This window comes from Mytilus californianus, unplaced genomic scaffold (assembly GCF_021869535.1).
Source record: "Mytilus californianus isolate M0D057914Y unplaced genomic scaffold, xbMytCali1.0.p SCAF_1, whole genome shotgun sequence".
NCBI classification, from domain to species: domain Eukaryota; kingdom Metazoa; phylum Mollusca; class Bivalvia; order Mytilida; family Mytilidae; genus Mytilus; species Mytilus californianus.
The window spans coordinates 129,666,087-129,686,490 of NW_026262581.1; the positions used below are offsets into that span (position 1 = coordinate 129,666,087).

At 32.2% G+C, this 20,404-nt stretch overlaps 2 protein-coding genes across 2 annotated transcripts in view; one reads left to right on the forward strand and one right to left on the reverse strand.

Moving 5' to 3' along the window:
- Positions 1-17,799, forward strand: part of LOC127713596 (dnaJ homolog subfamily C member 21-like) — a 32,384-nt gene extending 14,585 nt beyond the window's left edge. The window contains exons 6-15 of the mRNA XM_052219797.1: positions 119-169; positions 588-667; positions 1,028-1,137; positions 6,744-6,837; positions 9,079-9,228; positions 9,859-9,913; positions 10,781-10,863; positions 11,087-11,141; positions 11,559-11,726; positions 17,496-17,799. Coding sequence (XP_052075757.1) covers positions 119-169; positions 588-667; positions 1,028-1,137; positions 6,744-6,837; positions 9,079-9,228; positions 9,859-9,913; positions 10,781-10,863; positions 11,087-11,141; positions 11,559-11,726; positions 17,496-17,645 — 996 coding nt within the window. The 3' untranslated portion in view covers positions 17,646-17,799. The remainder of the gene's footprint in view (positions 1-118; positions 170-587; positions 668-1,027; positions 1,138-6,743; positions 6,838-9,078; positions 9,229-9,858; positions 9,914-10,780; positions 10,864-11,086; positions 11,142-11,558; positions 11,727-17,495) is intronic.
- The window catches only part of LOC127713229 (structural maintenance of chromosomes protein 6-like), a 396,756-nt gene that overhangs the window by 187,945 nt on the left and 188,407 nt on the right, over positions 1-20,404 (reverse strand). The gene's annotated exons all lie outside the window — the stretch shown is intronic.

Consider the following 20,404-nt stretch of genomic DNA (forward strand, 5'->3'; position numbering starts at 1 on the left):
CTGGCAGCAAATTATTCAGTCATAATAAATTAAAGGAAAGTAATTTATACCTATCAACTATTTGCTAATTTTTATTGGCATTTGGAGTATTAGAATAACAATGTTTATAATTTTTCAGGAACTTGTCAAGTATGTGAGAAAAAGAGATCCTAGAGTTAAGGCTTACAAGGTAATAAACCAATTCAATTAGAATATAGGGAATAGTGTATCATAAATACTGTGAAAACTTATTATATTGTGTGTAAAGCAGTACTTCTTCACTCCTTTATAAATGAAATATTTCAAATTAGTATTATATTTGATTTCTTTTATCTAAAAGTTATTTCTCCTTTCAAAATGAGGTTTTAAGTAGAATTTCTGAGAATTTAGGTCAAATTAGTGATCATGAATTTGACAGCTAATGCCCCTTTAACAACTACACAAGAAACATTACTGATTTGATATTTGCAGCAGCAGCTTTGTTTTTGATATGGAATATTATTCTATGTAGACTGAAGTGACATGCATAAATTGAGTTTCTGATCTTTCAGTGTAAAATTTGTTGAATGTTTTTAATTCATTGCAAATTGCATGTTTTCTATTTATAGAAACTTTTAGAAGAGAGAGCTGAAGAAATTTCCAGAAAGGCCAAAGAAAATAGAGAAAAACATTTAAAAGAAAGATTAAAGTATGTTTAGCTATCATTTTTGTTTCTTCAACTTACCAATTTGATTTTTCTACTTATTATGATGTGAGTTATAATTTTTTGAAAAAATGTCTTGTTTAAAATATATCAAATCATTCTATATTAGTTTTCTTGGTGCTGGGAAGAATTGAAATTAAAATCTTATCTACGGTATTTAACAATTTGTTATGTATTCAAGTATTTATGCTCATTTTAAACTGTTTGGTAACATAGACTTTATCTTTGGTTATAAATCTCTATGAGCTTTTTTGTTTCAATGTCAAACTGTTAAACATGTTAATAGTTTTTGGTGTAAAGAAGATTATTTAAAGAGATGTTGTATTTTTATCTTTTCTAATACAGACACTTTGAAGATTATAAGGAGAATTCATGGTCTGCTGCACATGAGGCAGAATTAGCTCAGCTAGAATCCAATTTAGCAGAACACTTTGGGGAGGAACAGAACAATGAAGGTAAATTGTACAAAAGAAATTATAATTGTCATTTTTGTCTGTCTGAAACAGACACCTCAGTATGGGTTTGCTTCTTTTTTATACGACCGCAAAAAAATTTTTGTGGTCGTATATTGGTATGACGTTGGCGTCGTCGTCGTCCGGCGTCGTCCGAAGACACATTGGTTTTCGCACTCTAACTTTAGTTTAAGTGAATGGATCTCTATGAAATTTTACCACAAGGTTCAATACCACAAAAGGAAGGTTGGGATTGATTTTGGGGGTTATGGTACCAACAGTAAAGGAATTAGGGGCCAAAAAGGGGCCAAAAATAAGCATTTTTGTAACTTCCAGACATAACTTGTGTGTTAGTGTATGGATCTCTCTGACATTGTACCACAAGGTTCCATATCACAAAAGGAATGCTGGGATTGATTTTGGGGGTAATTTTCTCAAAATTTTAGGAATTAGGGGCCAAAAAAGGGGCAAAAAACAAGCATTTTTCTAGTTTCATGACAATAACTTGTGTGTAAGTGTATGGATCTTTCTGAAATTGTACTACAAGGTTCCATATCACAAAGGGAAAGCTGGGTTTGAGTTTGGGGGTAATTGCCGAAACGTTTAGGAATTGGGGGCCAAAAAGGGGCCAAAAATAAGCATTTTTCTAGTTTCCAGACAATAACTTGTGTTCAAGTGTATGGATCTCTCTGAAATTGTAGTGCAAGGTACCATACCACAAAGGGAAGGCTGGGATTGAGTTTGGGGGTGATGAATCATGAGGGGGTTCAAAAAATTGGGGGGGGGGGATTTTTTTTTTTTTCTTTTTTTTTCCTTTTTTTCCTTTTTTTTTTCTTTTAAAATTTTCCATATTAAGTTGGTTATTTCTGATTTATATTTAAAAGCAAATAATAATGATATGGTAGGAGATACACACCAAACAGGATGTGTAAATTATTATATAATAAGTATTGTGCAATAGCAAGAAATTTTCAATTGCACAGTATTGCACAATAGCAAGAAATCTTCAATTGCACAGTATTGCGCAATAGCAAGAAATCTTCAATTGCACAGTATTGCGCAATAGCAAGTATTTTCCAATAGCACAATATTGCGCAATAGCAAGAAATTGTCAATTGTACAGTACTGCGCAATAGCAAGAAATATTTAATTGCACAGTATTGTGCAAAAGAAGATACTTCGTATAAATTGCTTATTTCTTGACCAATTTCAATGGGGTTTTATTCTTGAATTCTTGGGGTTCTTTAATATGCTGAATCTAACCATGTATTTAGTTTTTGGATTTTGGGCCCCATTTTTAAATTGGTCCACATTGAGGTCCAAAGGGTCCAAAATTAAACTTTGTTTGATTTCATCAAAAATTGAATTATTGGGGTTCTTTGATATGCCGAATCTAACTGTGTATTTAGATTCTTAATTTTTGGTTCCGTTTTCAAATTGGTCTACATTAAGGTCCAAAGGGTCCAAAATTAAACTTTGTTTGATTTCATCAAAAATTGAATTCTTAGGGTTCTTTGATATGCTGAATCTAAACATGTATTTAGATTTTTGATTATGGGCCCAGTTTTCAAGTTGGTCCAAATCGGGGTCCAAAATTAAACTTTGTTTGATTTCAACAAAAATTGAATGTATGGGGTTCTTTGATATGCTGAATCTAACCATGTATTTAGATTTTTGATTTTTTGGCCCCGTTATCAACTTTGTCCACATTGAGGTCAAAAGGGTCCAAAATTAAACTTTGTTTGATTTCATCAAAAATTGAATTCTTGGGGTTCTTTGATATGCTGAATCTAACCATGTATTTAGATTTTGGATATTGGACCATAATAGGTGAATGTCCAATTTATATTAAAATTTTTAAGTTCTTATATATAATTAGACCACATTCATTCTGTGTCAGAAACCTATGCTGTGTCAAATATTTAATCACAATCCAAATGCAAAGCTGTATCAAGCTTGAATGTTGTGTCCATACTTGCCCCAACTGTTCAGGGTTTGACCTCTGCGGTCGTATCAAGCTGCGCCCTGCAGAGCATTTTATTTAACATAGATATAAGAAGATGTGGTATGAGTGCCAATGAGTCAACTCTCCATCCAAGTCACAATTTGTAAAGGTAAACCATTATAGGTCAAAGTACTGCCTTCAACATGAAGCCTTGGCTCACACCGAACAGCAAGCTATAAAATGTAGACATTTAGACAGTTTAATTGTTCTAGATTAAGGACAATATCTCCCTTATGCATAGCTCTGATTCCTCGTCACGTTTTAAATGCTTTTAAGGCCTTTTTGGATTTTATCAGCTCTTCAACATTTGTTTTAGGTTTCAGACCATTCATTAGGAGGCGGTAAACAGTACTTTACCCATTTATGGTATTGATAAGTACCTCCTGAATTTAGGAATTTTTACATAAAATATTCATGGAATATATTGAAAAGTACCATCTACAAATGGAAAAGTACCAATAAACATAAGAGATTAAAAGCCAATTGTTCTCGAAGGTCTTTCCACATTACATTTCTAAATAACTGATAAGAAGCTACTTTTGGTTTACTCAAGGTTACTATTGGCGTCCAATCATAGGGTTTTCCATACTGATTCAAAAAAATATATAATTTCTATATACTTTTGTCTTTAATATGGGAGATAATTTGCTACTTCCGGTTAAGAAAATGTCATTTTCGGTTTCATAAGATAGCTTATTTTCCTTTGATTCCGAAAATATGTTGTTTCTATATACATTTCTTTCAAATAAGGGAGATAATTAGCTACTTCCGGTTTAAAGATGGCGACTTCAGGTGTCATTAAATGGTTATTGTTTGCTGATTTTAAAAACATATAGTTTATAAGTATTTTTTCCTTGAATTAGTGCAAAAATAGATACTTCTGGTTTGCACAAGGTCACTTCCGGTTGATATTTTTCAAGCCCTTTGCAAAAGACACTATGGCTTTATCATGTACCAGAATGAAGTTATATTCGATTTACCTTAAATTTTAACATTTAAAGGGCAATAACTCCTATAAGATATCATCAGATTGCTTTGAGCTAAATGTACCATTTGTTCGTCTCAACAACCCAAACATTTAGCATCAGTTTTTTTATATGTAGCTTTTATAGTATAAGATAAGATGCACACACAAGCAAAGGGCAAAATTTAAAAAATGACCTTGAACTTTGACTTTGACACCAATTTCTTTTTGGTGGACCAAGGATCTCAAATCAAGATACCCTAGGTCTCTATCACTTACGGTTCATGAGTTACATTTACATATCACTTATGTCAAATACAAAAGGGGAAATAACTCTCATATGGAGTCTCGGTATCACTTGGGTTAAAATTGACCAAAGCATCCTGAGAATTTAACGAGCAATTTGGAAAAATAATTTTGTCGATTTCTTTTACGGTTGGGAAGGAGATGTACACACAAGATAAACAGTGTACAGGGAGATAACTCTTAGAAAGAAATTTGTTCGGTTAAGCAGGGTCAAAATTTAAAGCGCATAAACTGTTCGATTAACATATACCAAATATCTAAGCGACATGTTGCAAAACAAAAATTACATGCAAGAACAAAATATGGCAGAAGAAAAAAAAATAATAATCAGAACAAATATAATAGGTCTTTCCACAGAAAAGTGGAAATACCTAATAATGAAACCCTGCGTTTTGGATTTTCAAATATTTTGGACTCCAGCATCACCGAAGAGACATAAATTGTCGAAAAGTGCATCTGGTGCAGTGAAATTAGTTCTGTTTATGTTATTAAAGCAAGCCTCACGTAACATTTAAGTGTCTCTGGTAGAAATATTGTTTATCACGCTTGATGCAGTGGTACATATTTATATCAGTTATCTTACATCATTTCAAGTATTTGTTTGATAATAGAAACTGATAAGAACTACTGAAACTTGAGGATACTTTACAATAATGATTTCAAATATTCTGTCTGTTCTGATCTTTAACAGTGTCTTGTCAACATCCTGTAATAGAAAACTTGTGGATTTTTAAACAAAAGTAAACTTTCATATCATAGTTTTTATATGACTGCAAAAAATTTTGCGGTCGTATATTGGTATGACGTTGGCGTCGTCGTCGTCCGAAGACACATTGGTTTTCACACTCTAACTTTAGTTTAAGTGAATGGATCTCTATGAAATTTTACCATAAGATTCAATACCACAAAAGGAAGGTTGGGATTGATTTTGGGGGTAATGGTACCAACAGTTGAGGAATTAGGGGCCAAAAAGGGGCCAAAAATAAGCATTTTTGTAACTTCCAGACATAACTTGTGTGTTAGTGTATGGATCTCTCTGACATTGTACCACAAGGTTCCATATCACAAATGGAATGCTGGGATTGATTTTGGGGGTAATTGCCTCAAAATTTTAGGAATTAGGGGCCAAAAAAGGGGCAAAAAACAAGCATTTTTCTAGTTTCATGATAATGACTTGTTTGTAAGTGTATGGATCTTTATGAAATTGTACTACAAGGTTCCATATCACAAAGGGAAAGCTGGAATTGAGTTTGGGGGTAATTGCCCAAAACGTTTAGGAATAAGGGGCCAAACATAAGCATTTTTCTAGTTCCAGACAATAACTTGTGTTCAAGTGTATGGATCTCTCTGAAATTGTACTGCAAGGTACCATACCACAAAGGGAAGACTGGGATTGATTTTGGGGGTAATTGCCTCAAAATTTAGGAATTAGGGGCCAAAAAGGGAAAAAAACAAGTTATTTTTCTAGTTTCATGACAATAACTTGTGTGTAAGTGTATGGATCTTTATGAAATTGTACTACAAGGTTCCATATCACAAAGGGAAAGCTGGGTTTGAGTTTGGGGGTAATTGCCCTAAACGTTTAGGAATTAGGGGCCAAAAGTGGCCTAAAAACAAGCATTTTTCTAGTTTCCAGACAATAACTTGTGTTCAAGTGTATGGATCTCTTTGAAATTGTACTGCAAGGTACCATACCACAAAGGGAAGGCTGGGATTGAGTTTGGGGGTGATGAATCATAAGGGGTTCAAAAAATTTGGGGGAGGGATTTTTTTTTCTGATTTATATATAAAAGCAAATAATAATGATATGGTTTGAATAGGTAAATTAAAAATTTTTAAGTTCTTAGACCACATTCATTCTGTGTTAGAAACCTATGCTGTGTCTAATAATTAATCACAATCCAAATTCAGTGCTGTATCAAGCTTGAATGTTGTGTCCATACTTGCCCCAACTGTTCAGGGTTCGACCTCAGCGGTTGTATCAAGCTGCGCCCAGCAGAGCATTTTATTTGCATTTATAAAGATTATAGCACAAGATCAAGAGGGGTATTATGATGATCTGTTCTGTTATTTGTTGTCTATTTATGTTATTTTTAGATGAAGACAGCTGTGACAAAGAGGAAGAGTATTATAATGATCTATTTTGTTATTTGTTATTTATATTTATGTTATTTTTAGATGACGAGAGCTGTGATGAAGAGGAAAAATGAAGAGGAGTATTATAATGATCTATTTTGTTATTTGTTATTGATTTATGTTATTTTTAGATGAAGATGAAGAGGAGTATTGTTATGATCTATTCTGTTATTTGTTATCTATTTATGTTATTTTTAGATGACGAGAGCTGTGATGAAGAGGAAGATGAAGAGGAGTATTATGATGATCTTTTCTGTGTTGCATGTAACAAGTCATTTAAAAGTGAAAAATCGTAAGCTTGCTATATCTCATAATTACAAAAGTATCAACACCTGCCAGACACTGCCAAATACCATACTGTCTTTGTTTATATCTTATCATTAACCTCACACTTTGAGGATTCAAATTTTAGTCTTAGAAAACGTCTTTTTTTTGTTTATTAAGAGTGCATTTGTTTCTAACCAGAAATTTTGTCATCGATGACTATCGTTTAGCAAACATTAAAGCTGCTAGAAGCAAATACATTGTTTAATGAACTTTATCGACCCCGCGTAGTAAGACCGAAATAGATTACATACACGCACTGTAAACAAACAGGTAAAAGTGCGGGAAATGAATGACCAGGACTTTGCGAAAACAACACATGCTCGTAATTATTTAAACGACAGATGCAGAAACAAATGTATTGTTTACACGTCTCAACGATAAACGATCAACAACTACGCGACTATTTTGCATGTACATCGTTTATGTGAACGATGTCAACATTGACCAAAAAATGACAGAAACAAATGGTTTAAAGGACTACATGCGTAATCGTTTACATCGTTTAGGTTAGAAACAAATGCATTCTAAATAATGGGCTGGTGGGTAACTTTTTGAAAATAATTATGTATTCATACTGTGGGTGAGTTTTGGCTTGTACAGTAGGATTAGACCTTCCCTTTAGATGTTGTGTGGACTCCAGTGATACAGTTCAATTGTATAGAGTTTATCTACTCTAAAACAGTTTATAATTAGTATGAATGTATTTTGCAAGCACAACTTCTTTTTCTCTGAATCAGAACACAAATCTTATGATAGAAAGTATAAATTTGGTTTAAAGGTTTGTTAATTTCATTTTTTTAGTTATAAATGTCTTGAAAAAAAAAATCACACCTTAAAGTCTTTTCTTGACATAAAGAAATACAAAAAATCTTGTTGGTGATATTTAGGGAACAAACTAAATTTCAACAGTAATGTATTTCAATAGAGGACTAATAATTGTCACGTCTGCTTACCTGTGGTTTAGAACCTTATCATACTGATGCTCTTGGATGGCTCTCTGATATTACTGTTGCGTCTGCTTGATAGTATCCATTCATCCAAAGAGAGGGATTGTGGGTACTTCCGGTAGTTCGTCCTAAGATGGTTTGACTAAATAATTACCGGATGCTACATCCCCCCCCCCCCCCCCCCCCCCCCAATTTTATCAATAAAGACCCCCGTATAACTAGGGTCCTCTTCGGGATGAATACACAATTAGATGTTTCCACAGACCTTTCATAGTAAAACAATGTATCAGAATACATAACAATAGGAAACATTAAAAAACGTATTTACACTTATGTACACCCCCATCAGTTCATTTGTTTAGCAGGAACCATTACATTGGCCAGGAGGGGCTCAACCTGTCCAAGGTTCCCCAAACTAAGAGTAGCCAGGGATGAGCTGTGTCAGGCTTCACCCACATTCCTCCCAATGTGAATGGTAAAAATGGCCAAACTATAAACAGCTTACCTTTTCCATCTTATGTGGTGATATATCTCCCCAATATCATCCCCTTTTATAAAAAATAGATCCCTAGTTATCTGCACCCCCTTCCAAGAGGATCAACCTGCACTGTTGGCATTTCATTGTCCACTGCTTGGTTGCTCCTACAACTGGAAGCCATAACCTTCTTTTGAATGACTCCTTTTACTTCCCTATGTGGATTGCCTTTAATCCCACATACACCATTGTTTTCTAACGGTGGATGCTCTGTGAGCAACTGCTGATTGTGGGGAGATTCACAATGCTCTAAGAAAGCAATGCCAGGGTCCCATTGCTGTGACTGCTCTCCATTCATCTGTGCTTCTGCCTCGGCCCTCTCCACTCTCTCTGCCCAGGTTCCATCCTCCCATAACATATCTTCTGTCCCTGCGGGCATCAAACCAAGGGCACCGTCCCCAACTTTCAGCTTTAAACAATCATCCCCTTTCAAAGATTCAAACCTGCTAAAAGGGGCCTCCCATTCAAGACCAGACATTGTGGAGACCAAGTGGTTCGGGGCACCCCTCTCTCTGACAAAGGATCAGATCCTTGATTGTGTACTACCCCTGCCTTGAACACAGCTGTATCCCCTTCTTGACCATGAACTGGGGGGAGGAAGGCCCAATGACTTCAGACTTGGTGGTGGAACAGACCGTATAATTGTCAGATGGTTTGACTAAATACCTACCGGATACTACAGGACTTTCAACCCATGTCATTACATAAATTCATTTGATTTCAGATATGTGAATCATGAAAAATCAAAAAAACATAAAGAAGGTGTTGCATTCCTAAAAGAAGAAATGAAAGAAAGTGGTGATGGTATAGATGAACCTCTAACTCTGAATGAAGATGATAATTCTGATGAAGAAGAAATTGGTTCTTCCTCTAAGTATGTGTGTTCAAATTTTATGCCATGTAAAAGTAATTTTCTGATTCTCAACTTTTGACCTTCTTCAACTATCAGAAATTCAGAATCTGTAGATTTTTATATTGAAATATCTACTTAAAAGTTCAGTGAAACCACTGTAACTATGCATTTGCAATGCATTGTCAATTGAAACACACTACAACCTGAGAAAATTAATTGTGATAAATTTGTATAAACTATTTAATATATTGCCAACTGAAAAAAGTGTCTCCCGTCATTGACTTTAACTTCCAAATTACATAATGGCTGTTGAACTTGCATCATTACATGCTATTTTAAATCCATGCAAACCCTCTGATTATTTTTATTTTAAATTACCTTTTCCAATTGTTTATTGAAGTGTGGGTAACAAAGTATTAGTAGATTATGATTAAATACTGTGTGGACAATCTGAGCTTTAACATTGCCTGGAGAGAACACTGGAAATAATCATGAAAAATTGTTGAAAATGTATGCATTCATCATTAAATCATTAGTGTTAGCATTGTACCCTGCAAATGATGTTCTATATGTTGAAGTGTCTATATTTTAATTTTGCTGTGAAAATATGTATATTAAATTCCTTCAATTTTTAAACCTCTTATTTTGTAGACTTTCCAAAAAGCAAAAAAAAAAAAAGAAGCAACAACAGAAAAACATTTCAATGGTGAGTAAAATATAATTTTCCTTGTAACAACCCATTATTTACTGTTATGACCATCAAGAAAAAGAATTGACAATACTTATTTTCTATCACTACAGAAGAAAATGGACCATGTTAAAATGAATTTTTGAAAATCAGGCAAATTGCAAAATGGCTTATTAGTTTTTATTTCATGAAACTGAATAGTAGCCTGTACAAGCTAGTGTGTTAATTAAGGACACTTTAAATAAGTATCTATGAACACAGCTTACTTTAGCATTAACAAACATTAAGATTGGGTGTTTAGTGGTTGACGTAGATATCATATGTCTGGGAGTCTTGGAATAATAACAAGGATGCAACATTGGAACTAAAGTAATTGAGTTTTTCTCATTTTTCTAGATACCTGATTGAAAATGTACTGGCAAATATCTTTGATAAAGTCTTGATAGGTTTTTAGATATAAATCCAAATTCAGATGTTTTCAGTCTAAAGTTATCACAGAACAAAGAAATCCGTTCTTTTATAGAACTACAGATATTATATTTTGTGATGGAAATAGTTCATTCATTCCCTGCTTGCAGAATAAGTTTGAGATATTTAACAATTCAAGTAGAACAGATTTATTTGAATGGTAATCATCTAATACATATTTTTGTGGGTAAAGATGAACTGCATATTTAAATGTTCAAGGAGTTACAAATATTCTATAGGCTTGTATGTAGACTTTGGCAAAATGACAAAATCAAATATCCATACAATTTTTCCTCAATCTACGAAAATTGGTACCCAGAAAAATAAATGAATCCACAGCATTGATTTTCAGTTTGAAGTTATATTGTGTGGCAAAATACAAATTAAATTTTTCTTTGCCTTAAATTGTTTTTATAGGTAGATGATGATGACCTTGTAGAAAGCACGTCCTCTTTAACAGTAAATGATAAAGAAGAGGATGAAAATAAAGTTAAACAAAGGTTTGTATTAATGTTATAAAGACAATCCGTTTCTTTTGATACAAAGTTGATTAAAATCCAACCAGAAATACCCCAATAATAACTTTTTGAAGAAGAAAAATGTATTCTATGTGATATATATAGCAAAAAATTCATATGGCCATGCACTGTATTTGTAATTAATAGCATAGTTTTTCCAAAAGTACTATTTTTGTAATTTTAAAATTCATTTGTATTTTTTCAGCAACAAATCTAAAAAAGAAAGAAGAAAAGAAAAAGAACTACAGGAGAAATTGAAGGTTGTCTTTTATTCATTGCTTTAAAGACAGTGGTTTTTATGCACTGCCATGAATGTGTTTGTTATCGTTGTCAATTTTTATAACAAAAAAACTATAAGAACTTTTTTCAACACAAATAGTTCTTTACAGTAAGAGTGAATTTAATTAGGGGAAAGCTGTGATGTATTGTTACAATAAAACAAATAATTAACATGATGATTTTTCTTGGAAACAGTAATGGTTTTGTTTAAAATGATTAAGGTACAAGTTTGAAATGTGTATTCAAAATGGAATAAATGTTCATTTTGAAGGCAATAAAAATCTTTCCAATCAGCTCTATAGACTCACAAATACATCAGTAAAAATATATTACATATGAATTTGAAAATTTGTAATAAAGGTTTTATTTTAGTAACAATTTAGTAATTTTTCTTTCAGAATAAAACTGCTGAAGAAAGTGTGACAGACAGTGATAATAAAAATGTGGATCAGGATGAAGACAGGCTAAAAGCTGATATACCAGAATCAAATGGAGTAGTAGCTTCTGATCAGTGTAGTACAGAAACAGAAGTTAAATCTCAGAATAAACCCCAAAATATTGTCAAGGTACTTTAAAAATTATGAGTTCATTGAAAAATTGTTAAGGTGTATTGTAAATAAACCTTTTCATAGAACAAAAAACACCTGATTTTTATACGACCGCAAAATTTTTGTGTTTGTATAATGTTATCACGTTGTCACCGTCATCGTTGTCTTCGTCATCTGTAGACATTTGGTTTCCAGACAATAACTTGAGTATAAGTGTATGGATCTCTATGAAATTTTACCACAAAGTTCTATACCACAACAGGAAGGTTGGGATTGCTTTTCGGTGTTTTTGTTCTAACCGTTTAGGAATAAGGGGCCAAAAAGGGGGGATTTTCATGATTCCTGACAATAACTTGAGAATAAGTCTATGGATCTCTATTAAATTGTACTACAAGGTTCCATACCTCAAAAGGAAGTTTTAAATTGGTCCACACTGAAGTCCAAAGGGTCTAGAATTAAACTTTGTTTGATTACAACAAAAAATGAATTCTTGGGGTTCTTTGATATGCTGAATCAAACTATGTAATTCAGATTTTTGATTTTGCCCCCAGTATCAAATTGGTCCACATTGAGGTCCAAAGGGTCCAAAATTAACTTTGTTTGATTTCATCAAAAAATGAATTCTTGGGGTTCTTTGATATGCTGAATCTAACCAGTCTTTAGATTTTGGATATTTGACCATAAAAGGTAAAAGTCAATTTCAAATTTTTAAGTTCTTAGACAACATTCAGTCTGTGTCAGAAACCTATGCTATATTTATCTATGTCAAATATTTATTCACAATCCAAATTCAGAGCTGTATTGCACAATAAATAGAAATTGTTAGTAGATTCATAGTTGAAAATAGATATAGCATCATATTCTAATTTTAGAAATTATGTATAAATATACTTTAAAATTAACTGTTCATTATTAGATATTTTGAGAATATAATTAGAGGGAAGTTTTACAGATTTTTTAAAGATATTGTACATGATGAATGATATTTTGGAAATTGTTTTTTTTATTTTTTTTTTGTTATTTTTTTATACGACCGCAAAAAAAATTTGTGGTCGTATATTGGTATGACGTTGTCGTCGTCGTCGTCTCTGTAGTCGTCGTCGTCCGAAGACACATTGGTTTTCGCACTCTAACTTTAGTTAAAGTGAATGGATCTCTATGTAATTTTACCATCAGGTTCAATACCACAAAAGGAAGGTTGGGATTGTTTTTGGGGGTTATGGTACCAACAGTTAAGGAATTAGGGGCCAAAAAGGGGCCAAAAATAAGCATTTTCTAGTTTCCAGACAATAACTGTGGAATGGTGTATGGATCTTTCTGAAATTATACTACAAGTTTCCATACCACAAAGGGATGGTTAGGATTTGCTTTGGGGGGTTATGGCTCAAACCGTTTAGGAATTAGGGGCAAAAAAAGGGGGAAAAACAAGGTTGTCCTGGTTAATGGACAAATACTTTAGTACAAAACATAATTTAAAGTAGTCTAAGGGAGATAAATCAAATACATCATTGAAATTACCTCCCTTACACTGCTTTTAAATTATGTATAAAGTAATGGTTAATGAACAATTACGATAATTTAAAACGTTTTGGTTACTTCCCTTACACTGCTTTTAAATTATGTTTAAAGAAATGCATATTTATAAAGGAAGACCAGTAAAAATATCTGCAAATGTTGCAACTTTTTTTTAAACAAAAAAATCCATATGAAAGATTTGACACTATATTTTAAATTGTATTATAGAATAGATTAAGTTAGCACTATGGTAAATTTAAATGGGTTATTATGGTTGCAAACTCCATTGGAAATTTGAATTGAGATTATGACCATATCTTGAGGGAAAGAATTTTTTGGGGAAAAAAAGGGAGGGGGGAGTAAAAAGAATTGTGGGGGGTCAATTTTTTCTCATTTCAGATTTCAGAAATTAAAAAGAATTATTCTTCAAATATTAATTTTTTTTTCAAATTGTAAATATTGAAAAATTTCAAGAAGTAATCTTTAATTGCACAGTATGGTGCATTAGATTTGTAAAATCTTTGACCACATTTATTTATTTGTTATGCCAAATCTAACCATGTATTTAGATTTTTAATTTTGGGTCCAGTTTTCAAATTGGTCTACATTAAGGTCCAAAGGGTCCAAAATTAAACTTTGTTTGATTTTAACAAAAATTGAATATATGGGGTTCTTTGATATGCTGAATCTAAACATGTATTTAGATTTTTGATATTTGGCCCAGTTTTCAAGTTGGTCCAAATTGGGGTCCAAAATTAAACTTTGTTTGATTTCAACAAAATTGAATATATGGGTTTCTTTGATATGCTGAATCTAACCATGTATTTAGATTTTTTATTTGTGGGCCCCGCTATCAAATTGGTTCATATTGAGGTCAAAAGGGTCCAAAATTAAACTTCGTTTGATTTCATCAAAAATTGAATTATTGGGGTTCTTTGATATGCCAAATCTAACCGTGTATTTAGATTTTTAATTTTGGGTCCTGTTTTTTAAATTGGTCTACATTAAGGTCCAAAGGGTCCAAAATTAAACTTAGTTTGATTTCAACAAAAATTGAATTCTTGGGGTTCTTTGATATGCTGAATCTAAACATGTGTTTAGATTTTTGATTATGGGCCCAGTTTTCAAGTTTGTCCCATTTGGGGTCCAAAATTAAACTTTGTTTGATTTCAACAAAAATTGAATATATGGGGTTCTTTGATATGCTGAATCTAACCATGTATTTAGATTTTTTATTTGTGGGCCCTGCTATCAAATTGGTTCATATTGAGGTCAAAAGGGTCCAAAATTAAACTTTGTTTGATTTCATCAAAAAATGGAATTATTGGGGTTCTTTGATATGCCAAATCTAACCGTGTTTTTAGATTTTTAATTTTGGGTCCTGTTTTTTAAATTGGTCTACATTAATGTCCAAAGGGTCCAAAATTAAACTTTAGTTTGATTTTAACAAAAATTGAATTCTTGGAGTTCTTTGATATGCTGAATCTAAACAAGTGTTTAGATTTTTGATTATGGGCCCAGTTTTCAAATGGGTCCAAGTTGGGGTCCAAAATTAAACTTTTTTTGATTTCAACAAAAATTGAATATATGGGGTTCTTTGATATGCTGAATCTAACCATGTATTTAGATTTTTTATTTGTGGGCCCCACTATCAAATTAGTTCATATTGAGGTCAAAAGGGTCCAAAATTAAACTTCGTTTGATTTCATCAAAAATTGAATTATTGGCGTTCTTTGATATTTCAAATCTAACCGTGTATTTAGATTTTTAATTTTGGGTCCTGTTTTTTAAATTGGTCTACATTAAGGTCCAAAGGGTCCAAAATTAAACTTAGTTTGATTTTAACAAAAAATGAATTCTTGGGGTTCTTTGATATGCTGAATCTAAACATGTGTTTAGATTTTTGATTATGGGCCCAGTTTTCAAGTTTGTCCAAGTTGGGGTCCAAAATTAAACTTTGTTTGATTTCAACAAAAATTGAATATATGGGGTTCTTTGATATGCTGAATCTAACCATGTATTTTGATTTTGGACATTGGACCATAATAGGTAAATTAAAAAATTCAAATTCTTAGACCACATTCTTTCTGTGTCAAAAACCTATGCTGTGTCAAATATTTAATCACAATCCAAATTCAGAGCTGTATAAAGCTTGAATGTTGTGTCCATATTTGCCCCAACTGTTCAGGGTTCGACCTCTGCGGTCGTATCAAGCTGTGCCCAGCGAAGCATTTTTATTGAAGATTATCGTGGTAGGTTAGTTTTGTTATTCTGTATAAATTAATTTTCAGAATGCTTTATATATATATATGTATTTTTATGAAGTGAACCCCTTTAAAAACTTAGCTAATATTGTCAATTAATAAATAAATAAATTTAATTCTTGGTGATCTTGGATATTATGCTCCATTAATAAATAAGTAAATAATATTCTTGGTGTACTTGGATATGCTGAATCAAACTTGGTATTTATGATTACTGATATTGGACCATAATAGACCAAATCCAATTTCCAATTTTTCAGTTCTTTGACCACATTCGTTCTGCGACAGAAACCTATGCTGTGTCAAATTCAGAGCTGTATCAAGCTTGAATGTAGTGTCCATACTTGCCCCAACTATTCAGGGTTCCACCCTGCAGTCGTATCTAGATGTGCCCCCATTTTATGAACAATGAAATATAAACATTAATTAGAAGTGGAAGTTCTCAGACAGACAGGTGATCAAAGGACAAATTTGTCATATGTTTAAATTAAAATTCAACAAACTTTTATACATTATAAGATTGTTAATATGACATCATAAATGAGAACTGAATCAAGTTGTGTTTACTATATGCAGTGATTTTGCTAGCGCTCATCATTTTCGTCATTTACAAAACGGTTTTCAAAATGACGAAAGTATTTCCAATCAACTTCGTCACTTTAATTTGGAAAGTGTGAAATTATTTTTGCATGAAAATACAATAATTCTACCTGTCTTCATGTTTCTGACAAGTTTATGACCCTCAGCTAATAAACGTTTACAACAGGTGTTAAAACTTGTGATTACAGGTAATCCACTTATTGCCTTCAGATGGGTCACTAATCCGTTAATTATTAATAAACCTCATAATTGACCATCATAATTATTTATCCCAGTAAAATCAGTTAGTCGGCATTTCAGTTTCAATATTTGTCAAACGACCGCAATTTGCAGTTCGTTTATCATAGTACATCATTTGAACAAAATTGTTTTCCCCCGAACAGTTCACGATTTTATTTCAATATTTCTCAAACGATCACAATTTGCAGTTCGTTTCTCGTAGTTTCGACATATTTGATATAACTTTTCATCAAAACCTTTCGACAATTTCGATTAAAAAGATGGAACTTTATTCAAAACGTTCGGAAATATTTTCACCAGTCAAACAGGTGCTTCCTTTACTATGTACTGCACATGCGTGAAAGTATTCATTTAAAATTATAGACACTAAAACATAAAATACAAAATCATTTAGCATCAAATTAAACGAGAGACAAATATTTTTTCTTACTTAGCAACTTAATTTTTTTTTAAATATAATTTCCTGCCTTTTGTTAAACACGAACCAATCTGTAGATGAATCCAGATTCATTCTGAACTTATTATCCACTTGTCACTTCCCGTTTTCATTTCGTTTAAAACTTGAAAGTAAACATGATCTATTCTTGATTAATTTACAATTTACAGTCATTAGAATCGTTCCAATAAGGATTGATACAAATCCTTGTTTCCAACTTTAAAGAAATGAATTCCAAATATCGATTTAAATGTATTTACAAGGATAATGATTATGCAGTGAAATTTTGTGGTTTTAAAAAAGAAGCACCCAACTTTTGTTGATCAGGAATGTCCTCGGAAAATAACTGAACTGAAATTGTGAACTAGATTTCCGGATCCCTGTTATTATCTTCATATTTAAGCATTACATCAGTCAAATCATGCAGTAGCTGGAAACATTTGTAGCATGCCTAAGGCCTTCAAACATCCTAGTCCTTGAAGGACTTAGGCATATGTAGAGCTAGTAATATAAGTCCTTGATCCCTTGCTGTTACCCAAAATAACTTAAATAAGGTTGATTTTTATCTCGCGCAAAAGTGACTAAAGCCCTCAAAATCCTAACTGAAACCCTGACTATATGTGACAGAGTTAATGGTAGTCAAAAGCTTTTTAATGATAAAAATGCTTTCATAACTATAGACTTCCTTAGTATCAAAATAGTTTTAAAATTAATTGATTTCTTCTATTGTAGGATTGGAAGTGTAATGTGTGTAGTGTGACTTTTCCTACCAGAAATAAATTATTTGGACATATAAAAGAAAGTGGACATGCTTTACGTGTAGATGAGGGTACTGTAGACAGTGGGAAGGGAAAGAAAACTAAAAAGAAAAGCAAACGATGACCAGGGATGTTATTTGGAAATAAAATAATTGAAAACTTTTGAATGGGAAATGTTTGCTCACTGTGGAAGAACAACTGCCATTTGGTTGAGTTGTATGTGATAATCTCCAGACCAATCAATTAACTTTTTAATAAATAGAGGGGTCAAATACCAATCTTAGTCATTTTGTCTGCATTTATGTAGTTTATGCGTATTTGTGAGGGATATGCTTTTGTTTATGGTTGTGTTTTGTTATCATGACAATAGGAATATTGTTATTATAAAAGGAAATTCTGTACAAAATCTGAATAATTGTTTTTCCCAACAGAAATAGTTTTGGTAGAAATATGACATTGATGGTTACTATTTATATTTACATTAATACCCCAAATAAGACTGCTACTGAGAAACACATTTTATAAAGGTAACTAAAAACTTCCCCTAGAAGCAAAATGAATTTTCATATCAAAATCCACAGTTTACCTTGAATTCTTCTACTTACTCCAATACATGTATATGTTAAAACACTGTCCATGTTAAGTATATGGCCATTTAACAATAGATTTATCTACAAATAGTGTTAATTTATTCTTCGGTTGAATCAACAAGATTTAGATCTATATTTAGGAATCTGACAAGTTAAAGAAAGTTAAAAACAACTTAAAACTGAATATGAATTAATTATGCTATTGCTTTGAGAGTATATTTAGTCAAAACTTTACAAATTAAAGTTACAAATATGTTAATTTTCCTATATTTTATCAAAGGGAAAGTAATCATTATTGAGTAGATGATGGGACCACAATGTTATGACAATACATGTTGAAGAAACAAGAGTTTGAATATGAATGAAAGGAGATGTGGGTTTATGTCAATGAGAAAGCAACCCAACACTAATAAGTGAAAGACATTTAGAGGTGAACATACAGTCTAACATAACAAAAGACAGGTGTCATACTCTTAATCCAAGTCCAACAAATGTGAATAGATAAACAGTAACTTTCGAAGATCTGTCATCAACACCAAATTAAGAAAAAAAAAACATAAAAATATGACATAAGTCAACCACTGAGGCACATGGATATATGGTGGGGTTAAACTATTTTTTTAGCTACACCATTAAATCAATATTTTTGTCGAGCCTGTGAAATTTATTTTGCAAAAGCGAGACATAGTGATCGATTCTGGATTCCGTCGTCAGCGTCGTCAACATTTAGGTTCAGTCTGTGGTTAGTATTTTTTGGACATCAATTACTTTGCCAAGCCTACATGTAATTTTATGAAATGTATACAGAAGCTTGTTTATGACCAAAAGACAGTATCCAGAGCGAAATTTTGAAAATATTTATTGTCTGTTTTCCGTATTTAACTGATAAATGGAGTTAGTTTTTTTTATACAGTTAATATTCAGATTCAGTCTGAGGTTCAAGCTTTTTAGTCATCGATAACTTTGTCAAATCTTCATGGAATTTTATGAAATGTGGACAGAAGCTTGTTTATGACCAAAAGACAGTATCCAGAGGTGAATTTTATAAATATTTATTTTCTTTTTTCCCTATTTTACTGATAAATGGACTTAGTTTTTTTTTTTTACAGTTTTTCTGTATTTTACTGATAAATAGACTTAATGGTTTTACACTAGTAATTTTTGGGGCCCTTTATAGCTTGCTGTTCGGTTTGAGCCAATGCTCTGTGTAGAAGGCCGTACCTTGACCTATAATGGTTTACTTTAATAAATTGTTACCGGTACTTGGATGGAGAGTTGTCTCATTGGCACTCATACCACATCTTCCTATATCTAATTAGTTTTTTTTACAGTTAACAAATAGATTCAGTCTGGGGTTAAAGTTTGTTGCACATCAATTACTTTGTCAAACCTTAAGAGTTTTATGAAACTTTGTCGGAAGCTTTTTTATGATTAGGAGATAATGTCTGAAGCAAACCTTTGAAAATAAACATTTTTTTCATTTTTAGTATTTTTCTGATAGATGGACTTTGTTTTTTACTGTTTACACAAACAGACAGCCTGAGATTAAATTTTTTTGACAAGATAAATTTTTGAACCTTCATGGATTGTTATGAAACTTGGACAGGAACTTAAATCTTCAAGAAGAAATAGCATTTTAAGAAAAAGTTTGAAGTTTTTTTTAAATTCTGTATTTTACTGATAAATGGACTCATTTTTCAAGTCAACATTACACTTTTACACTGACAGCAGCAATCACAGGCGAGACACAGGTTCCCACGGAACTCCTAACGAATTTTTAATTAATTTTCACTGCTAATTGTTCAAAGTATTTTGTTTTCCTAAGCCTTGTGTTAATTTTCATTTTACTGTCCATTAGAGAGAAATAAGTTTCCAGTTGTAGCTGTTTAATTTAAGTATCACAGTGTGTAAAATAGTTACAGTTTAAAATTGATTTTGTATTTATTTGGACAACTTATGTTCAACCAAACTAAAACTGATAGATAATTTGTATTATTAAACTAACAAGAAAAGTAATACAACTTAAATATGTAACAGGAATTACACAAGAAATTGGACAGTACAGCAGACCAAATCAACACCCGACTCCTCCAAAAACAGTGGAAAATATTTTTTATGATGGAAAATAAAGGGAAAGTCACTGTACATTACTTATGACAAGTTCTGTACATGAAGGTTGGGAATTGATGAATATCACTGGAAGAGAGGATATCTTGGATAGGGACAAACATTTTGCCTTGCAAAGGCCATGTTTGGACCCCTTAAAGAGTTGTTGCAATGAATTGTTATGTGA